Consider the following 17,915-nt stretch of genomic DNA (forward strand, 5'->3'; position numbering starts at 1 on the left):
TCAAGAAGTATCTAGATAAGTTTATAATTGTATTTATTGATGACATCTTGATTTATTCGAAGACAGAAGAAGAACATGCAGCGCACTTAAGAATGACATTGGAGATATAACGAAAGGAACAGCTCTATGCGAAATTTTCAAAATGTGAATTTTGGTTGAAGGAAGTGCAATTTTTAGGACATATCATCAGTGTTGAAGGAATTCAAGTGGATCCAGCGAAGATTGAAGCTATTCTAAATTGGGAAAGACCAAAGACTCCAACGGAAGTCCGAAGTTTCTTGGGATTAGCAGGTTACTACAGAAGATTTGTTAAGGATTTTACAAAGATAGCCACCCCATTGATGAAGTTGACACGAAAGAATGAAAAGTTCAAATGGAACGAGAAATGTGAAGCAAGTTTCTAAGAATTGAAGAATCGATTAGTAACCGCACCTGTACTTATTTTACCTGACGATCAAGGAGAATTTCTCATAAACAGCGACGCTTCTTATCGAGGATTAGGATGTGTTTTGATGCAACATGGCAACGTGATCGCATACGCTTCTAGACAACTAAAGCCACATGAACAGAAATATCCGACGCACAATCTTGAACTAGCAGCAATCGTATTCGCACTAAAACTCTGGAGACCCTATCTATACGGCGAAAGATGTGGGATTTACACGGACCATAAAACCTTGAAATATATTTTCACGCAGAAGGAACTCAATATACGACAGCGACGCTGGCTAGAGTTAATCAAGGATTACAATGTTTCAATCAATTATCATCCAGGCAAAGCTAATGTAGTAGCAGATGCGTTGAGTCGAAAGGAATGATTGAACCTGTTAACATCTTCGGAAGATTTAATCAAGGAATTCGATAAACTGGATATTGCAGTTCGTGTTCCAGAAAGCTCTACCGAAATGATTTACGCCATGACCTTTCAGCCAGAATTATTGGAGAAGATAAGAAGGTGTCAGGAAGAAGTAATGGATCATAAAACCAACAATTTATAAGGAGAAGAGATTACCAGTCAGAAGGATGCCAAAGAAATTTTTCGAGTTGCTTCAAGAATTAGGATACCTAATGTACCGGAACTGAAAGCGGAAATTTTACAAGATGCTCATAGCTCAAGATATTCGATTCATCCCGGAAGCACAAAGAGGTAGAGAGACCTGAAGGAAAACTTTTGGTCGCCAGATATGAAGAAAGAAATAGCGGGATGGGTTAGTAAGTGTGATACGTGCCAAGGAGTGAAAGTTGAACATCAATGCCCTAGCGGAGTACTACAACCACTAGATATTCCCGAATGGAAATGGGAGCACTTAGCTATGGATTTCGTAGTAGGAATTCCAAGGACGAAAGCAAATCATGATGTAATTTGGGTTATCATTGATCGATTAACGAAGTCAGCACATTTCCTTCCGATCAACGAAAGGTTTTCACTGGACAAGTTAGTGCACTTATATCTCAAGGAAATCATAATGCGTCGTGGAGTACCCGTATCTATTGTATCGGATCGAGATCCCCGTTTCAATTCAAGATTTTGGAGACAATTCCAAGAATGTCTAGGAACCAAGTTAAACATGAGTACCGCTTCTCATCCACAGACGGAAGGGCAAAGTGAAAGGACTATTCAGACCATTGAAGATATGATATGTGTATGCGCGATAGATTTTAAGGGCAATTGGGACGAATATTTACCTCTAGTGGAATTTTCTTACAATAACAGCTATCAAGCGAGTATCGGGATGCCACCTTACGAAGCTTTATATGGAAGAAAATGTAGATCACCTACATGTTGGGATGAAGTTGGAGAATGCAAGATTCTAAGTCCAGAACTGATTCAGCAGACCAAGGAAAAAGTAGAACTTATCCGTAAGCGACTTGAAGCAGCACAGAATTGAAAGCATAAATATGCAGATCAATCCAGAAAAGATGTGGACTATCAAGTAGGGGAACATGTACTGCTAAAAGTATCGCCATGGAAAGGATTAACTAGGTTTGGTAACAAGGGAAAATTGAAACCTCGTTACGACGGACCATTTAAAATTTTGAAGAAAGTCGGAAAAGTTGCGTACGGATTAGCTTTACCACCCCATATGGAGCATATTTATAATGTGTTTCATGTATCTATGCTTAAGAAGTACAACCCTGACACAAGACATGTAATAGAATATGAGCCAATAGAACTTCAGGCAGATTTATCTTATATAGAACAGCCGATAAAAATTCTAGATCGGCAAGAGAGGGTATTAAGAAATAAGTTTGTACCATTAGTGAGAGTTTTGTGGAGAAACCCAGTGGTTGAAGAATCAACCTGGGAGCTTGAGAGTGATATGTTAGAAAGGTATCCTCAGTTATTTTCATAGCGTGATTTTGAGGACAGAATCCTGTTAAGGGGGGAGAATGTAACGACCGAGAAAATTACGCTCGTATTATATTATAATAAAGATATTTATGTGTATTATTATGTGATTAAATGTGTTGAGTCATTAAACCCTAATTGCTATGTGCTACGTGTCGTCTGTTTCGATCAGAATGTGATTCAGATATGTATTGAGTATTTTATCATAAGTTATATGTTTTATATCAAAACCCGTACAGCTCAAATAGAGTTTTAAAGCCCGTATTTCAAATAAAATCCTTGGCCCTATTTTGCCAAAACGACCTGTATCATATCGCTATTCTGAACCCCTAAACGTTTTACAAATTTACCTTTTTCGCGAAAGATGACTTTTCCGGACCTCTTCGGGTACCAAAAGCCCCACAAAAATCACATTTTTATTTTTATATGATCATGAAATTATTATATCATTATTCTTTGCATTTTTGTAATATTCACATTTATTGGGAATTTTTAGCATTTATTTTGTATTTATTGGATATTTAAAAATTCATTATTAATACCCAAAAATTATAAAAATTGGGGCCAAATATTTTTATTAGGTTTGTAATTAGCCCCTTAATTTTATTTAGGGTATTATTTTCACTACTATAAATAGCTGAATTAATATTAATTTTTAGTTAATTAATTATTAAAAATCAGTTTAATTAAATTAGAAAGTGTCGGTGACAAGTATGTTCTTAGGAGGGAGAAGATCAATCCATCATTTTAGGAGATTCACTAATCCATTGTAAAAGTTCGAGTAACCGATACAATCCTTGTGAAGAGACGAATCTATTGATATTAATATCAACAACTGAGGTTCGATTAATCTCAAAATCAATTTTTATGTTCTTGGCATGAATTTCGGTTTTTGATTGTGAAGAATCATTTGATTGTTTGGTTGATGCAGTTAATTTTGTTGTAGTCCTAGGAGTGATTAGGTATTTTAATTTTAATTTTATAACCCCTAAATCGATGTGCCGAGTTCATGGGTTTTAGTGTTTTTGATTTATTTTTTTTTTAGAATTTTAGATATTTTTGATTATATGAACTGTTGGGAATGATTATAGCAGTCTATAGCTTTGATTTCCTATATGTTTTGTGAATTTTGGTTCACGATTTGGTAAGAAACGATTCTCCGAGGAGGTTCATCGGAAAAAAATGGAGTTTTGGCCGGAGAACGGGATGGAGTGGTCGTCGGTTGCGATGGAGAGGGTGGTTGTACGGTGAGAGAAGAAAGGAACGATGTTGCAGCTTAAACGAGTCGAAATCATTGCGTTTTGGCCGGGGTTTAGGCTCGCCGGAAAGCTCGCCAGAAATGGCCACCGTTGCCGTGTTCTGGGCTGTTCTTGAGGACCCGGGTTCGACCCGGTTTCAACCCGGAATTCGTCCTGGGTTTGATCTTCAAAACCAGATTTCCATTCCCCGTTTTCTGTTTCTGGATTTTTAATTAATTAATTATATTTTATAAAATCAAAAATCAGTTTTAAAAATTCTAAAAATTAAATAAAAATAAGTTTTAAATTCTGAAAAATATTATTAATACTTTCAGAATTATTTTAATAATTTAAAATTTTGAAATTAGTTATTTGATTGATTATTTAATTATTTATCTAATTATTTATTAGTTATTTATTAATTAATAATTAGGTAGTTAATTAATAAATAAGGATTAAAAATAATTGAATAATACGATTAAAGATTTGATAATTAGTTCTATAATATGAATAACTCGTACCTATGTGAAAAAGTGAACGATACGTTGGATTATATTATAATAATTATTATTATTATTATTATTATTATTATTAGAGCGATAGTTAATTATTTGAGGAATATCGTAAAATTATTCGAATCGAATAGTTAAATACAGATGATCGATTTAATCGTATAAGTGGTGATAAATTATAATTATCAGTAATAATAAGTTGATAGGTATACGAGGAATGCGAGTAGCTCGTATTTATACGAGTAGTTGATCGTTGAGTTAGATTATGTTGCAAATAATAATTACTTATTCGATGAATAACGTAACCGTTAGTTGCATCGATTATTTATTTCTAGATAATTGATCTAATCAAGTAAGTGATAATTTGTAAATAATTATAATTAATCCTAATAATTAGGGAATAATAATTTTAAAATATAATAATTATTAAATAATTATTTAAAAATATAATTAAGGATTATTTAATTATAATTAAATATTTATAATTAATTATTAATTAATTATCTTGTTTAATTCATAATTAAACTGTTACTCCGATTTGAGTGAAACGAAGACCCCTATATTCAGAAAAATGAAAAAATCCAATAAAAATAATTGTAAATAATAATTTCTTCCGAAAGAAAGTCGTCTTGTGATAGTTAAAGGTTTATAGGCCCTAATATAGGTAGAATCGGGTCAAATAAATCCCGAAAAATTATAAATAAAATCAAATAGGGTTAGTTAATATGGGTATAAGTCTAGTATCGATTCTAAAAAAATAATTATGAGATTAAAATCAATTATGTACCTTATATGCTATGTGCTTTACATGATTATGTGAACCTTATGTGTTATATAATTCTATATATTTATATACGCGAGTCAGATAGAAATGCATGGGTAGATTATTAGGGTTACGTGGTATTAATTTGAGATACGCGTATGTAGTAAGTTATCTAAACGACTGCCTTTCCATGACTGAATCAGTATCGGCAAGGCAGATCAAGCAGGAGACCGAAGACGGTGTGTTGAACCAGGTTAAGTACGCGCCAGGCAAATTTTTCCCCTATTCTAAATTCAGAATAGTGAAATATATCCTACTTTTCATATCAATTATACATTGATAATTCTTGTTCATATACACTGATACACAGTTATTGATTCTTGTTTCTATTTCATTTCGATTCTTAATTTCTCCCAATTTATTGAATCCTCTATTCATACACTACAAGAAATTTGGCTTTTACCTACACATTATAAAGGTAGGTAAAAATACTTTATGTGTAGGTAAAGAGTTTTACCCACTAATAAAATATTGGTAGCGATTGGTAGGTAAAGGTTGGTGGAGAAATAGTCTTTACCTACATTTATTCAATTGGTAGGTAAAATATAAAGTGGTCCCTACTTTTCCAAATCATGAAAGATGAGTCATCGATGACATGTCACAAGTATATTGCAATAAGTTATTTCCACGTTGAAACCCATGTGGTGGCTCACGAGTGATCCACATAGTTTTAGAAGTTTGTAACATGAGTGGTCGGAAAAAGTCAATTCGTGTCCGAGATTAGGCCATGATATATAATTGTTTTCTTTCAATTAACTTTAATATTAAATACATAAAATTGAAATGTGTAAATTTGAAAAAACATGAAATAATTTATTAACATGTAAAATGTACGCACGGAATAGAATTTAAAGATTTACAATAAAAATAATACAATTCAATCTTCAAATTCTATTAGGCATTATCTTGCATATCTTTCATGAACTAGAATGAGCAAGTAAGCTCGGACCATTTTCATTTGAGATAACTATCACTCTTCAAGACTTCTATTTATCCAGAATTTTCGTCATGATTCCTGTAAAGAAACCAACATTAAAATTCACTACTCAAACTTCCTTGAATTGTGGATTAATGAAATTAGAGACAAATAAATGCAATTAAAAAGGTAGAAATGGAACACCTCCAAATTAATCGGTTGGTAGTTTAGAACGAATATTTCCCACACATTCTGGATGTTTGATACATGAGAGTAACTTTCTTATCTTCAAAATATATTCTGTGTTATTACTCCAACCCGAGTATAGCTTTGTTTCGGGGGACAAGATCAGTACTCAAAACCACCATTGTAATTTGTAAAACGAGAATCTCTTTGAAGCATTCACTTTTATCAATTCTGAAAGTCAACAAGCATTAGACATTAGACGCACACTAACCAAATACATATAAATAATATTGATATATAATAATCAACATGTATTTATATTTTAAGAAAATAATAGATGGATGAAAATATACGTGGTAAAGCTAAAACTTGATACCTGTGTACAAGGGAGACCTGGAGAGAGATTTGAGATCCATATTGGCACGAAACTACTACTCCGCTTATATCATCATATTACTAGTCTAAATAAATACACCTCTTCCTTTGTGAAACAACCCAACTGTTAGCGAATACCATGCCACCCATTATGTGCATAACAATATCTTATGTTATTCACTCATTTTTTATGGGAATGAATTTATCTCCAAAAAAGTATTATTTACCTTAGAATAAAATAAATTAGCTTATTTTATATTTGTAAAAATTTGAAGAATTTTCTTAACACAAAAAGATGTAATATACATAACTATATTTTACAAAATTTTGTAAAATTTTATTTTATTTTTATTTATAATTATATATTGTTTACTATTTTAATACTTATGAAAAAATAAATTTGTAATTTTATATAAGATATTAATAATTTATTGTAAATTCTATTAGTTCTAAATGTTCGAATGTACAATACTATTTGTGTCTTATGTTTATTTTTGAGAATCATTAGTTTAATTTCAATATAACGTTTCTTGCAATGATTAATATGCATATATTTTAGGATAGAGTAGAATTTTGTATTTTAGTTGGAATTGTAGGATACATAATTTGTTTAAAAGTTTTATTCGTTAAAAATTTTATTTAAATTTTTTTTTTAATTTATTTATAAAAAGAATTTCTAAAATTTTAAATATATAAAATAGATAAACTCATGAATATCATGATGCGACATAATAACAGTATTTGTGTTAATTGATAATTTTAAATATAAACCAGACAAAAAAATGAAAGTGAACTTGCTTGAATATTTTAATTAAAATAATATTACGTAATAAAATTACATATTATTTTTAAGTTTGTTTAAAAAATTAAAATTAAAAAATTAAAAAACATGATTATAACGGAAGATATTTATGAAGGAAGAGTGACACGTAATGTGTAGGTAAAGGAAGAGTGACAGGTAATGTCCTCATCACTGGTTACCAGCGTCAAATTTGGTTTGATAACGTTGCACATATAAGTAAGTTGAGTATTTTACTTTTATACACCATTAAATTCTACAATTATAAATGTGTAGGTAAAGGTAGTTTTTAACTACCAATAGATAATGGTAGGTAAATTATTTGTAGGTAAAAGTACAATTTCTTGCAGTGATATTCCAATATTTTCACCCTTGTTACATATATTATGATATATCCTGATGTTGGGATACATCGAAAGCATTCCGATTGTTCCGGATGCTCAACTTTGGACTGGATGGTTACGATACAGACTGGGTTTTACCCAGACCATTAATTAATAGGCCGTAGTTGTCTGAGTACTCCCTATGTTGGTTGGGTCTATGCAGTTGGGTATAGATCCGCACTATATCCTGACTGATCAGCAGGTTATAGTGCATAGTTAGTTCTTATTTCCAGTCCCATTCATTTGGCACTCGCCAGTAATGGCACTTTATTATTCCATACAGATACAAATGGTTGTTCAAACCATCAGAATTCGATTCATTTATTTTCTCTTGTTACCACATATATTATTGCAGGCTTGTTGAGCAATTTTTAGCTCACCCCCTTTTATTGTTATTCGTATTTATTTTTCAGTCGAGGTAGAGAATGAACTCCATCAGAACCTGCATAATCAAGAAGCGAGTCAAGCAGTGGGACCCTCTTATACCAAGAGTGTTCATCCCTATCCCAGAAGAGAGTTTTGAGTTACCAGATCATGTGTAGGAGGATAAGTAGTAGTGTTGGTTTTAATAAAAGTTGTTTGATGAGAAATGTAGATAGAATAAAGTTTTGAAATAAAAGAGAGTTCTTGAGATAGATTATTTTTGAACTGGTTTGCAATAGCGGTGGCTGCATCAACTTCCAGAATACCTGCTACCTTGCCTGACGTCATCCTCTGAGTTGGGTTTTGATGCTCATTTGCAGCCATCGTCTCGATAAGATTATACGCCTCAGTATAGCTTTTAGCCCATAAGGCGCCTCCAGCTGCTGCATCGAGCATGGGCCGAGATTGGGCCCCCAAATCATTATAAAAACCAGTGATCACCATCCAATCCGGCATTCCATGATGTGGACATTTTCTCAACATTTCCTTGTAGCGTTCCCAAGCCTCGCACATAGATTCTGTAGGTTGCTGCGCAAACTGAGTAAGAGCACTCCTCATAGCAGCAGTCTTTGCCATTGGATAAAACTTCACCAGAAACTTTTGCGCAAGATCTTGCCACGTAGTGATGGACCCAGCTGGTTCAGAATGTAACCAGTCTTTAGCCTTATCCCTCAGTGAGAATGGGAAAAGCCTCAACTTTATAGCCTCATCAGTCACGCCATTATACTTAAAAGTGCTACAGATCTCGACAAAATTCCTTATGTGCATGTTGGGGTCTTCAGTTGCCGCTCCTCCAAAAGAAACAGAATTCTGCACCATCTGAATAGTGCCCGGCTTGATTTCAAAGGTGTTAGCTTGAATAGCCGGATGAAGGATGCTTGACTGAATGTCATCGATTTTAGGCCGAGAAAAATCCATAAGAGCTGGATCAGCTTGAACAATACGATCTCCCATGTTTACTGGTTCTTTTTGCTCAATTCCTGAATCTGAATCCTCAAAATCTAACTTCTCCGGAATATCAAGAACTTCGTCTGTCTCCTCAGCTATATCTAAAGTCCTCTTGCGAGCACGAGAACGAGTTTGCATAAACGCTTGCTAAAGTACCTGAAACACAACCGAAAAGAGTAAGTAACTACTACGTCCTAATCACTGAGTCCTAATGACCAATGATGGTAAGTACATAAACTAAACAAATACGCCGAGTCCCCGGCAGCGGCGCCAAAAACTTGATAGGGCGAAAACACGCGCTAATATTCACGCAAGTATACGCGTTCGCAAGTAATATAGAATACTTTCTAGTTCGTTCCCTCAGAGACTCAGACTAAATTATTGTCTAATTAAACTCACTCACCAATGTATGATTACTTCTCAATGTTAAGATAATAACACTTAAAATTGTTGATTAAATATTAACTATAACTAACTACTTAATTAACCACTTAACTAACACTTCAATTTATCAATAATAAAACACTCATGAGATCACAACTTCATTATTACTTCCTTCAATAGCCATTGTTATTACCTTTAGCATGTGACAGTGATGATATTAACTGAATAACACGAAACTGATAAAAGCCAACTTTGATTGTACTAATACCATTCTACCAAGCATCCACAATTAAGATAGAAGTTGAATAGTCATCAATTATGTTGAGTTCCTATATGTCTACAAAAATTGACAACACAACGATTTAAGCACAAGCTATTCCTTTTGATTACATAGGGCAAATAAAACTGTTAGAGTCACCCACTAATCATGCTCAACGTACATGAACCTATGCTAGCATGGCAAGTTCTAAATCTCAAGATCCACCGTCGCTTCACAAGAGATTAACAACCTATCTTATATGTTCGCAACGCACATAAGACGAATATGCACGACCAATACTAGATATCATGCAATCATCACACACTAAAGTATTAAACAATTAACTAAAGAATTCCATAATAAATCCGTTGCAACCCCATGATCACGATTAGCCCATAATAGAACTTATCGCCATCATGGGTTCATATGAAATCATGACAAAACAAACACAAGAAAATAATAACTAAACTAATTATATTAAAACAGAGTACGTCACAAGAGTAAATAAGTCAAAGCAAGAAAACTAGCATCCAACGTTACAACAAAACAAGAATCACAAGAATATATGCTTCCTCTTCGTTGCGGTGTGCTAAATCGGTCCTCTTCCTTATCTCCTTCGCTTCTTGCGTAAAACACAATCTAAAACATAATCTCCTTAATACTCTCTGTGAAAACGTCTCAAATCTACCTATATAATAGTCCCATAAAACTCAGATTACATAGTAGTTGGAAGCCAAACAGAAGTAGAAGTCTAAAATAATTTATCTTTTTCCCCGACCCTGCGCGGCCGCTCAGCATAGCTGCGCGGGCGCGCAGATTGCTGCGCGGCCGCTCAGCTATGCTGCGCGGGCGCGCAGGCCTCTACTGGAAAAAATCCAGGTTTGCTCCGTTTCTTCGCCATAATCTGCCCATTCCTTTCCTCTCGCAATGGTGAACACATGCCAAGGCTTATTCTTGATGATTCCTCCCCCGAAATGCAACTAATACCCTGAAACGCATAAACACTAGAAAAACGCATCAAATACACAAAATACTTGATTTCAAGACACCAAATTTAAGCCATTTTAAGACGTTATAAGTGGTATAAAATGCCACTTATCAGTGATCTGTGTTCAAATTTTCCTGCTGGCTGTGAGATTCATGAAGTAGTATGCCCAAAACATAAAAAACAGAGGACTGAAATAGTTGTTCAGATACTTGATGACAGAACTTGCACTAGTAATCTTACGACAGTGAACTCATGTGCCGAACATCTATTAGAAGTAGTGGTGGCTGAAGCTTGCATAAATGCTACTGAAGTTAAGCATGAGGATACTATATCGGGATCGGTAAATTCGTTGCTGACATTTGACAAAGTTTTAGAGCCTCACACCAATGACGCACATGGTATCTATTCAGCAGATTATTCATTAAAACAACATTCTTCCATTATGAAGAGAACGTAAATTACTCCATTCATACATCTAGAGGCTGTTAGGAGTTGTCCTACATCATTTGTGGGAGAGGCAGATTGGTTGTTAATAAGCAGCGAGTTAACTCTGTTAGTATGACATTTTGGGATGTGCCTAAAAATAAATTCGTGTGGTTTTGTCCCAAAGCAAAAAATATCATACTAATGTAAAGTTAAGACTCGCACGCGGCCCAACCTACTTCCTCAACCTTCAATTTCTAAATATCTAGGTATGTTTCTACATGACTTCATCATTTTCTTACACTTTATATACACCCACAAACACAATCGAACAAACTTTCATAGATACACTTAAATGACAAGACGAGAATATTAGAACCCTGGTAAGTGAGGGTGATGAAAGGGAAAAGTTGGATAAATGCTGTAATTTTATTGTTTTAATGATGCAGCAATCTGAGAAACTTGAAAAGTTAGTTACCAATATTAATACATATGGAAGACAGAAGTTACGAATACGAATCAGAAACCTGAGAAGTCAATCTCGAGGGTTTTTGAAAGTTTGGATCCACTTGTATCTTATCTTGCAAAATATCTGCAACATATAAATGAAAACGTTGTCAGCAAGAAACGTAACAGCAGTAGTGTCTTTTGGGACTCGGTAGTGGGCACAGAGAATAATGATGATCTATCTTTACTCAATGGCTACAGCTGGGAAGATTACTATAGAGAGGGTAATCATATAAATAAGTGTGATCTGTGTTCAAATTTTTCTGTTGGTCGTGGGATTCATGAAGCACTATTCCAAAAAATAAAAAACAGAAGACTGAAATAGTTGTTCAGATACCTGATGACAGAACTTGCATTAGTAATCTTACGACAGTGAACTCATGTGTGGAACATCTATTAGAAACAGTGGTGGCTGAAGCTTGAATAAATGCTACTGAAGTTAAGCATGAGGATACTAAATCGGGATAAGTAAATTCCTTGCTGATATTTGACAAAGTTTTAGAGCCTCACACCAATGACGCACATGGCATCTCTTCAGCAGATTATTCACTAAAACAACATTCTTCCATTATTGAAGACAACGCAAATTACTCCATTCGTACATCTGGAGCCAATGATGCATGGCAGGTTACCAAAAGCATTATCATCTGCAAGCTATAGTAAATGTAATAAACAAAAGGAGAGGCCTCGATTAATAATGGCAAAAAATGTAGACAGTTAATCCAAGATTGCATTAAGGAATTGCGGGAACTCGTGCCATATGGGTCCAAGGTATGTCATGTGGACCATTTCTTTTGCCATTCTAATCGGTGTGCCTCAATGTTCATCATTTAATGTATTTTGAATAAAATTTGATGATCTCATAAAAAATTCTTATGCAAGTATATATCTTTCATAAGTCTTTGCAATAATTTATTAGACATTCATTTCCAAAATCATGACTTTTTGTATAAAACCCCTTTCTGGATTTAACACTTTCTACAAGGGAATAAGATACTTCAGAGATAAAAATTTAGCAAACAAAAAGTTAGAGTCTATGATATCAGTTATTCTTTCTTGGTATATACTCCGGTAGAATTCTGCAATTGGTTGACCAGGAAATTGTTACATGTGGATCTTTCAGTTATGAGCAAATATCAAGCTGGGCAATGGAAGTGGGAATTCACTTAAGAGTTTTACCAGTGACGGTAGAACATATTGTTGCAAGTGGGCAAATGTTGGTAAAAGTTAAATTTGGGAGTGCAGTTGAAAACCGTTGTGTACTTATTAAAACATTACAAATGATTCTTTTGAAATGCCCTAGTGAGTAATGGGAAGCGGGCTACTCTCCGAAAACGGGCGATCTTCTTCTTCTTTTTATATCTTTGGATGTTTGAGGGGAGTGATCATTCCCATTATCTAGAATATATTGAAATAAGTCTTTGTACTTGTATCTAGATGCTATGTGAGGATCGCAGCCCCTTTCTTGAAATTGTGAAAACAATAAGGAGCTTGGGTTAGCAATGGACATGTTTGGCAAATCTTATAAGCAAGCTTATTGGCTTATAAGCCCGCAACAGTTTAGTGACGAGTGTTTGTCGACCCAAGTTATAAGTTGAATTTACAACTTATAAACTGATAAGTTGAATGTTAGTAACGAGGTACTTAATCTTAACTTATTTTTATTTTTAATTTTTTTATCAGTTTTAGTTTTAAAATATATATTTTTTTAAATGTCAATCAAACTTAAAATATAAGAATTAAGATAATTATATTTAAAAATTATTTATTTTAGTTTATTTAATTAAAAAAATCTAACTTATAAATTAAATTATCCAAACATTTGTATAACTTATAAGCATTTATCAAGTTATGATTTATCACTTATCAGACGCTTATTCAACTTAAGTTATAAGTTAATTATATTAAATTTTCCAAACGGACACGTATTAAAGGACGGTACAGAAGTCTACAATGGGAAAATCTCGATATACTATGTGGTGGATATACTATTCTTTGTTAAACGTGCCATGGCAACTTCTTGATTCTATTGCATTTCAAGTTGCAAAGAACAATCAACTTAATAAAAGACTATTTCTACAATCCTTTATTTTCATATCCTTGGACCTGACTGGTTTTATGTTACAAATGTAATTTACAATAATATGTTTAAATTGTTTTTAAATTGATACTCTTTGCTGGGGCAGGACAATATGAACATGGACAAATGCACTGTGCTCACTCTTGAAGATATTGCAACAAAAGGCATTATGTTCAAGGGCTGTGACGTTTAACAGATAGGACTGTTTAGAAGACAACACACTATAAACCTAGAAGAATGGTCCTTAAAGTATAATTCTCTTTTTTGGTCTCTACACGAGTGGTTTTCGATTTTTTGTTCTATCAGATCTTTTTGCCACTGCAAAATCGTATGGTGCTGCAAGGGAGCGGATCTTTGTTTGGTTTTTCTTCTTGGTTAAGTTTCGTGAGAGTTGTGATAGTGTCATGTTGAATTCGTGTAATTTTAAGATGTGGTGCTGTATAATGAACTATCAAATGAAGTTTTAATTTAAAATTTCTTTTGAAAGCTTAATGTCTGCTGTGTTGTTATTATTACGAAATAAAAAAATATAGCAAACATTCTGGATTTTGATAAATTTATACAGGCATGAGCTATATTACCATTTTTACTGTCCCGGAAAATTAACAGCCTAGCATCAAACAAACACTGCTACTTTTTTTCTTGCAACTGCCTGTCTGCCATTTTTTCATAGCTTATAGTGAGAAAGCGTTGGTGTACCATCCATTGCTCTGGACTGATGGTAGAGTGCATATTCCAAGGGCACTATTTCCTTGTACATAGGTTGGTTGCTGTCAGACATAAGCTCCATTATCGGGCCGTATGGCTTCAGTAAGTTCTTAGCACTCGGATACAGAAAACATGCTGCTGATACCCTTATTTGATCACTGTGTGCCAGTACTCTATGATCTGCACTTTTGAATTTGTCGTTTGAAATAATCTGTACTCACAAAGTAAGGAAAAAGAGTTATTTAAAAAATTTGAAAATAAAAAATCGCTCTGTTGGTTCTGGAAAACTCAGCAGTATACAGAGTACGACAGTATCAGAATTGTAACTTTTATATAATTTAAAAAAAAATCAAGTATACAGCTACCTGCATAAGATCTCCAATGTGGGCTATCAGAGCACCGGGAATTGGAGGAACATCAACCCAGTGATCTTGATGAAGAAATTGGAGGCCACCAATTGTGTCTTGTAGTAGTATAGTTAGAAATGTAGGGTCTGAATGCCGTGGAGCTCCAAAGGCAAGATCAGGCTCAGGGCAAGCCGGATAATATAACCAGGTCAAGAACTCACTTTTCATGCATTCAATGCGCGACAAATAGTCACTGCTTAACCCTAAAGCTTCAGATAGCAATTCCGATAGGGTCGCTCTCAGTTTGATCATTGACTGCACATAATCTCCCATTTCTTTCCTGCGAAATAAAAAGAAAAATAAAAAGAATAAAGGGAAGATAATTTTATATGAAAAGACCATATATGGGGAGAGAATTAAAATACATGGTTGGTGCAAGTGGAAACATAATTCACATGCATAAATAATATGACATAAATTTCCTGCTATTTTGACCACCAAATATTTTTGAACATTAATAAAGCACATGAATAAGATAAAAAGAAAACACACAAAGTGAATATTAACTCAGATTTTGTGGTGGCAGTTTCACGGATATTTGAAGTGATTCTAGTATTAGTGTGGCTTCTTTCAAATGAGACTGAAAATGAATTGAATTAACCTCAAATGCATATATAAGATCTTGAATTAAGACTCGCATGTACATAAAATTAATATTTTAAAATAAATATTCATAAATGATATTACTATAAGATATGTGCAGGTGATTATTGATTCCACCTTGGATGCTTTATCATCCTGGAGCGGAACTCAAGCCAGAATGCAACCCGCGATTCCTTTAGCAACTATAAACGCAATTCATCACTAAGCCGAAAATGACAACAATTTACATTAAGGACATAAGAATATAAAAAGATAGTAAAAGAAAATTTGCACATATTATACATAAAAATTAAAATGGAAGAGGCAGTAATCAATTAATTATTCTTTTGAATCATTCTTTCACTGCAAAGATATAATCAAATATATAAGAAGAAAGACACTTATATTCTGACTTCTCAACATTTGCGCCTTTCACAAAATTTTCCACGGCCTTCTGAAATCCTTCTTTCTTTCAATAATCATAAATGTAGAGATCCAGTGTAGAAATTTTCAAATCAAATAAATTCAAATGGTGAATTAAAATATAAGATAGAATCAAACAATATAATGTTGAATTTAATATGTGTGGACATATTAAAAAAGAATTTTCAATTAATCGTAATAAAGGCAAAGAATGTAAAAAAGATAAATAAGGTATAAAGAAAATAAAATTAGAGTATATGGGAAAAATCTTGAATTAATTATAAATATAAATACTGAAAAGAATCTTTAATTCATTATTTAAAGAACAAAGTAATAGATGTTTATTTTAGTTAAGTTTGATAAACTTTTGTACTACTTAATAAAAATAAATGTCAAAAATAACAAGGACAAAAATAAATGGTTTAACTACAACAATATCATTGCAAGAAAATATCGTGCGGATTTAAATAAAGGATATCATCGTAAAAATCATTTATCATTATAAATAAATATTATATTACTAATTAATTTTTTTAATAATTTCTTAACACAAGTAAATATAAAATAACTAATTTTATAAATTTGCTTAAAGATTTTAAATAAAAAATGACCAAATTATAAGTTTTCAGAAAAGGGTATCCACAAATCTTTAGATTTTTTCTTTAATTTTTTAATTATAAAATGAATGTGGAAGAAGGGTAAAGGGTCACTGTTGATAGTATAGGGCTAAGGTTAGTGTGAATTATTGTTATTGTTAGGTTATAGCATCAGATTTCTATATTAACTTAGGGATCTCTATGCAACACTTCTCTAAATAGTAGATATAGAATAAATCAATTTGGAACAACTTATGTGAAATTGTTCAAGCTGGAATTTGAGGATAGAAAACTTTTTGAAGTCAATAAGTTGTAGAAATTCCTCCAAGTCCAATATCGTGAAGTCTAGAAGAGCTATGTAGTGAAGTTCATCAAAGCCAAGTAGTAAAGTCTGATCCACAATATTATGAAGTTCAAATTTGGTCTATATGGAGAAGTCCAAATTTTCTCTAGATCGAAAAATCTAACTATGTGCTATACCGTGAAATCAAGAAAGATGTTATATCAAAAAGTTAAAGTTATTCAAGATCATGAAATCCAAGTTGTACTATATCGTGACAAACGAACGAAGGTACAAATTTACAAGAAAATAAGAAACATACCACTACAACACATTGTACATGGAGGGGTCCGTGAATATGTGTCAAGCCTATACTTAAACTTGGAGAGAAAGAAAAGAACAAATACACAGCAAAAGAGGAGGAGCGTACAAAAGAAAAAAGTGGTCCTAAAATCTACAAAGGTGCAACGTGCACACCTAGTACTACATTATTTTTTATATATAATGCATTTACAATTATTAGTTCTGTGTAACCAATAGGAGATTCGTTTTGTAATATATTTTCTCTCTCTATAAGCCAAACTCTAGAGCTTGTTCTTGGGAAGTAGCCAAGAAGAATAACATTGTTTTTTCTTGAAAGTTGTAGCATAATTTCTTTATATCTTATATAAGTAAATTGAGTAAAATATCTATGTGTTCTTGCATAGTTATATATATGCTGTGTAATAACCCCAAAAATTTTGGACTTTTTGTAAACCTTATGACTAGTTATTTTGCTGAATAAGAAAACTTTTAATGCCACACAATGTAGCAATTCTTTTATGGATATTCTGAGGTCTTATTAGTACTCTATATGGTATATAAGTGTATGTAAAGATCGTCAGAATCCAAATCGAACACTTTGATTTTTCCCAAAAATCCACCAGATACCGAAAGAATTGAGTATAAGGTAACAGGATAAAAAGGATTTAAATTCAAGGATTATAAGAGGGGATCATAAAAGGAATATAATTTATTGAGAAGGGTTTAGGGGAACCCAAGTAATAAGATCCCGGGTATAATCTCTCAAACGATAAACGAGAACGAAAGTTAAGCGAACCGTAAAATAAATAAACGACCAAGAGACAAGCTTGTACAAGAAGGCAAGGATTGTGACATCATCAAACCACAAGGAAGAGACATGTGGCAAATGGATGACATAGACATGGTGACATAAGCATGACAAATGGAGGGATTGTTGGTTGATTTACAAGCCACACAAATTTTACCATGGTTAAAAGGTAATAAAGCAAAACAAAAGGAAACAACCAAGCAAAATAAATCAA

General features: G+C 33.1%; 1 protein-coding gene and 1 non-coding gene across 2 annotated transcripts; one reads left to right on the forward strand and one right to left on the reverse strand.

The window, feature by feature from the left end:
• Window positions 1–8,459: 8,459 nt before the first annotated feature.
• On the forward strand, window positions 8,460–8,566 carry LOC141704603 (small nucleolar RNA R71). The gene has a single exon (XR_012568017.1). It is a non-coding gene; the product is annotated as a small nucleolar RNA R71 (small nucleolar RNA).
• A 5,489-nt stretch (window positions 8,567–14,055) lies between these two features.
• Window positions 14,056–14,990, reverse strand: LOC141704601 (1-aminocyclopropane-1-carboxylate oxidase homolog 1-like). The gene is made up of 2 exons (XM_074507819.1): window positions 14,668–14,990; window positions 14,056–14,513 (listed from the first exon to the last, which is right to left on the reverse strand). Exons 1-2 carry the CDS (start codon window positions 14,980–14,982, stop codon window positions 14,262–14,264), a joined length of 567 nt encoding a protein of 188 aa, XP_074363920.1. The 5' UTR covers window positions 14,983–14,990; the 3' UTR covers window positions 14,056–14,261.
• Window positions 14,991–17,915: the final 2,925 nt, after the last annotated feature.

This window comes from Apium graveolens, unplaced genomic scaffold (genome assembly GCF_009905375.1).
Source record: "Apium graveolens cultivar Ventura unplaced genomic scaffold, ASM990537v1 ctg8048, whole genome shotgun sequence".
Taxonomy (NCBI): Eukaryota; Viridiplantae; Streptophyta; class Magnoliopsida; order Apiales; family Apiaceae; genus Apium; species Apium graveolens.

Excerpts from the sequence above, each read along its gene's own strand:
- LOC141704601 (XM_074507819.1), bottom strand. The coding sequence starts at position 14,982 with ATGGGAGATTATGTGCAGTCAATGATCAAACTGAGAGCGACCCTATCG. Across the intron at positions 14,514-14,667 it reads ACATTGGAGATCTTATGCAG|ATTATTTCAAACGACAAATT; the intron begins GTAGCTGTATAC and ends TTGTGAGTACAG.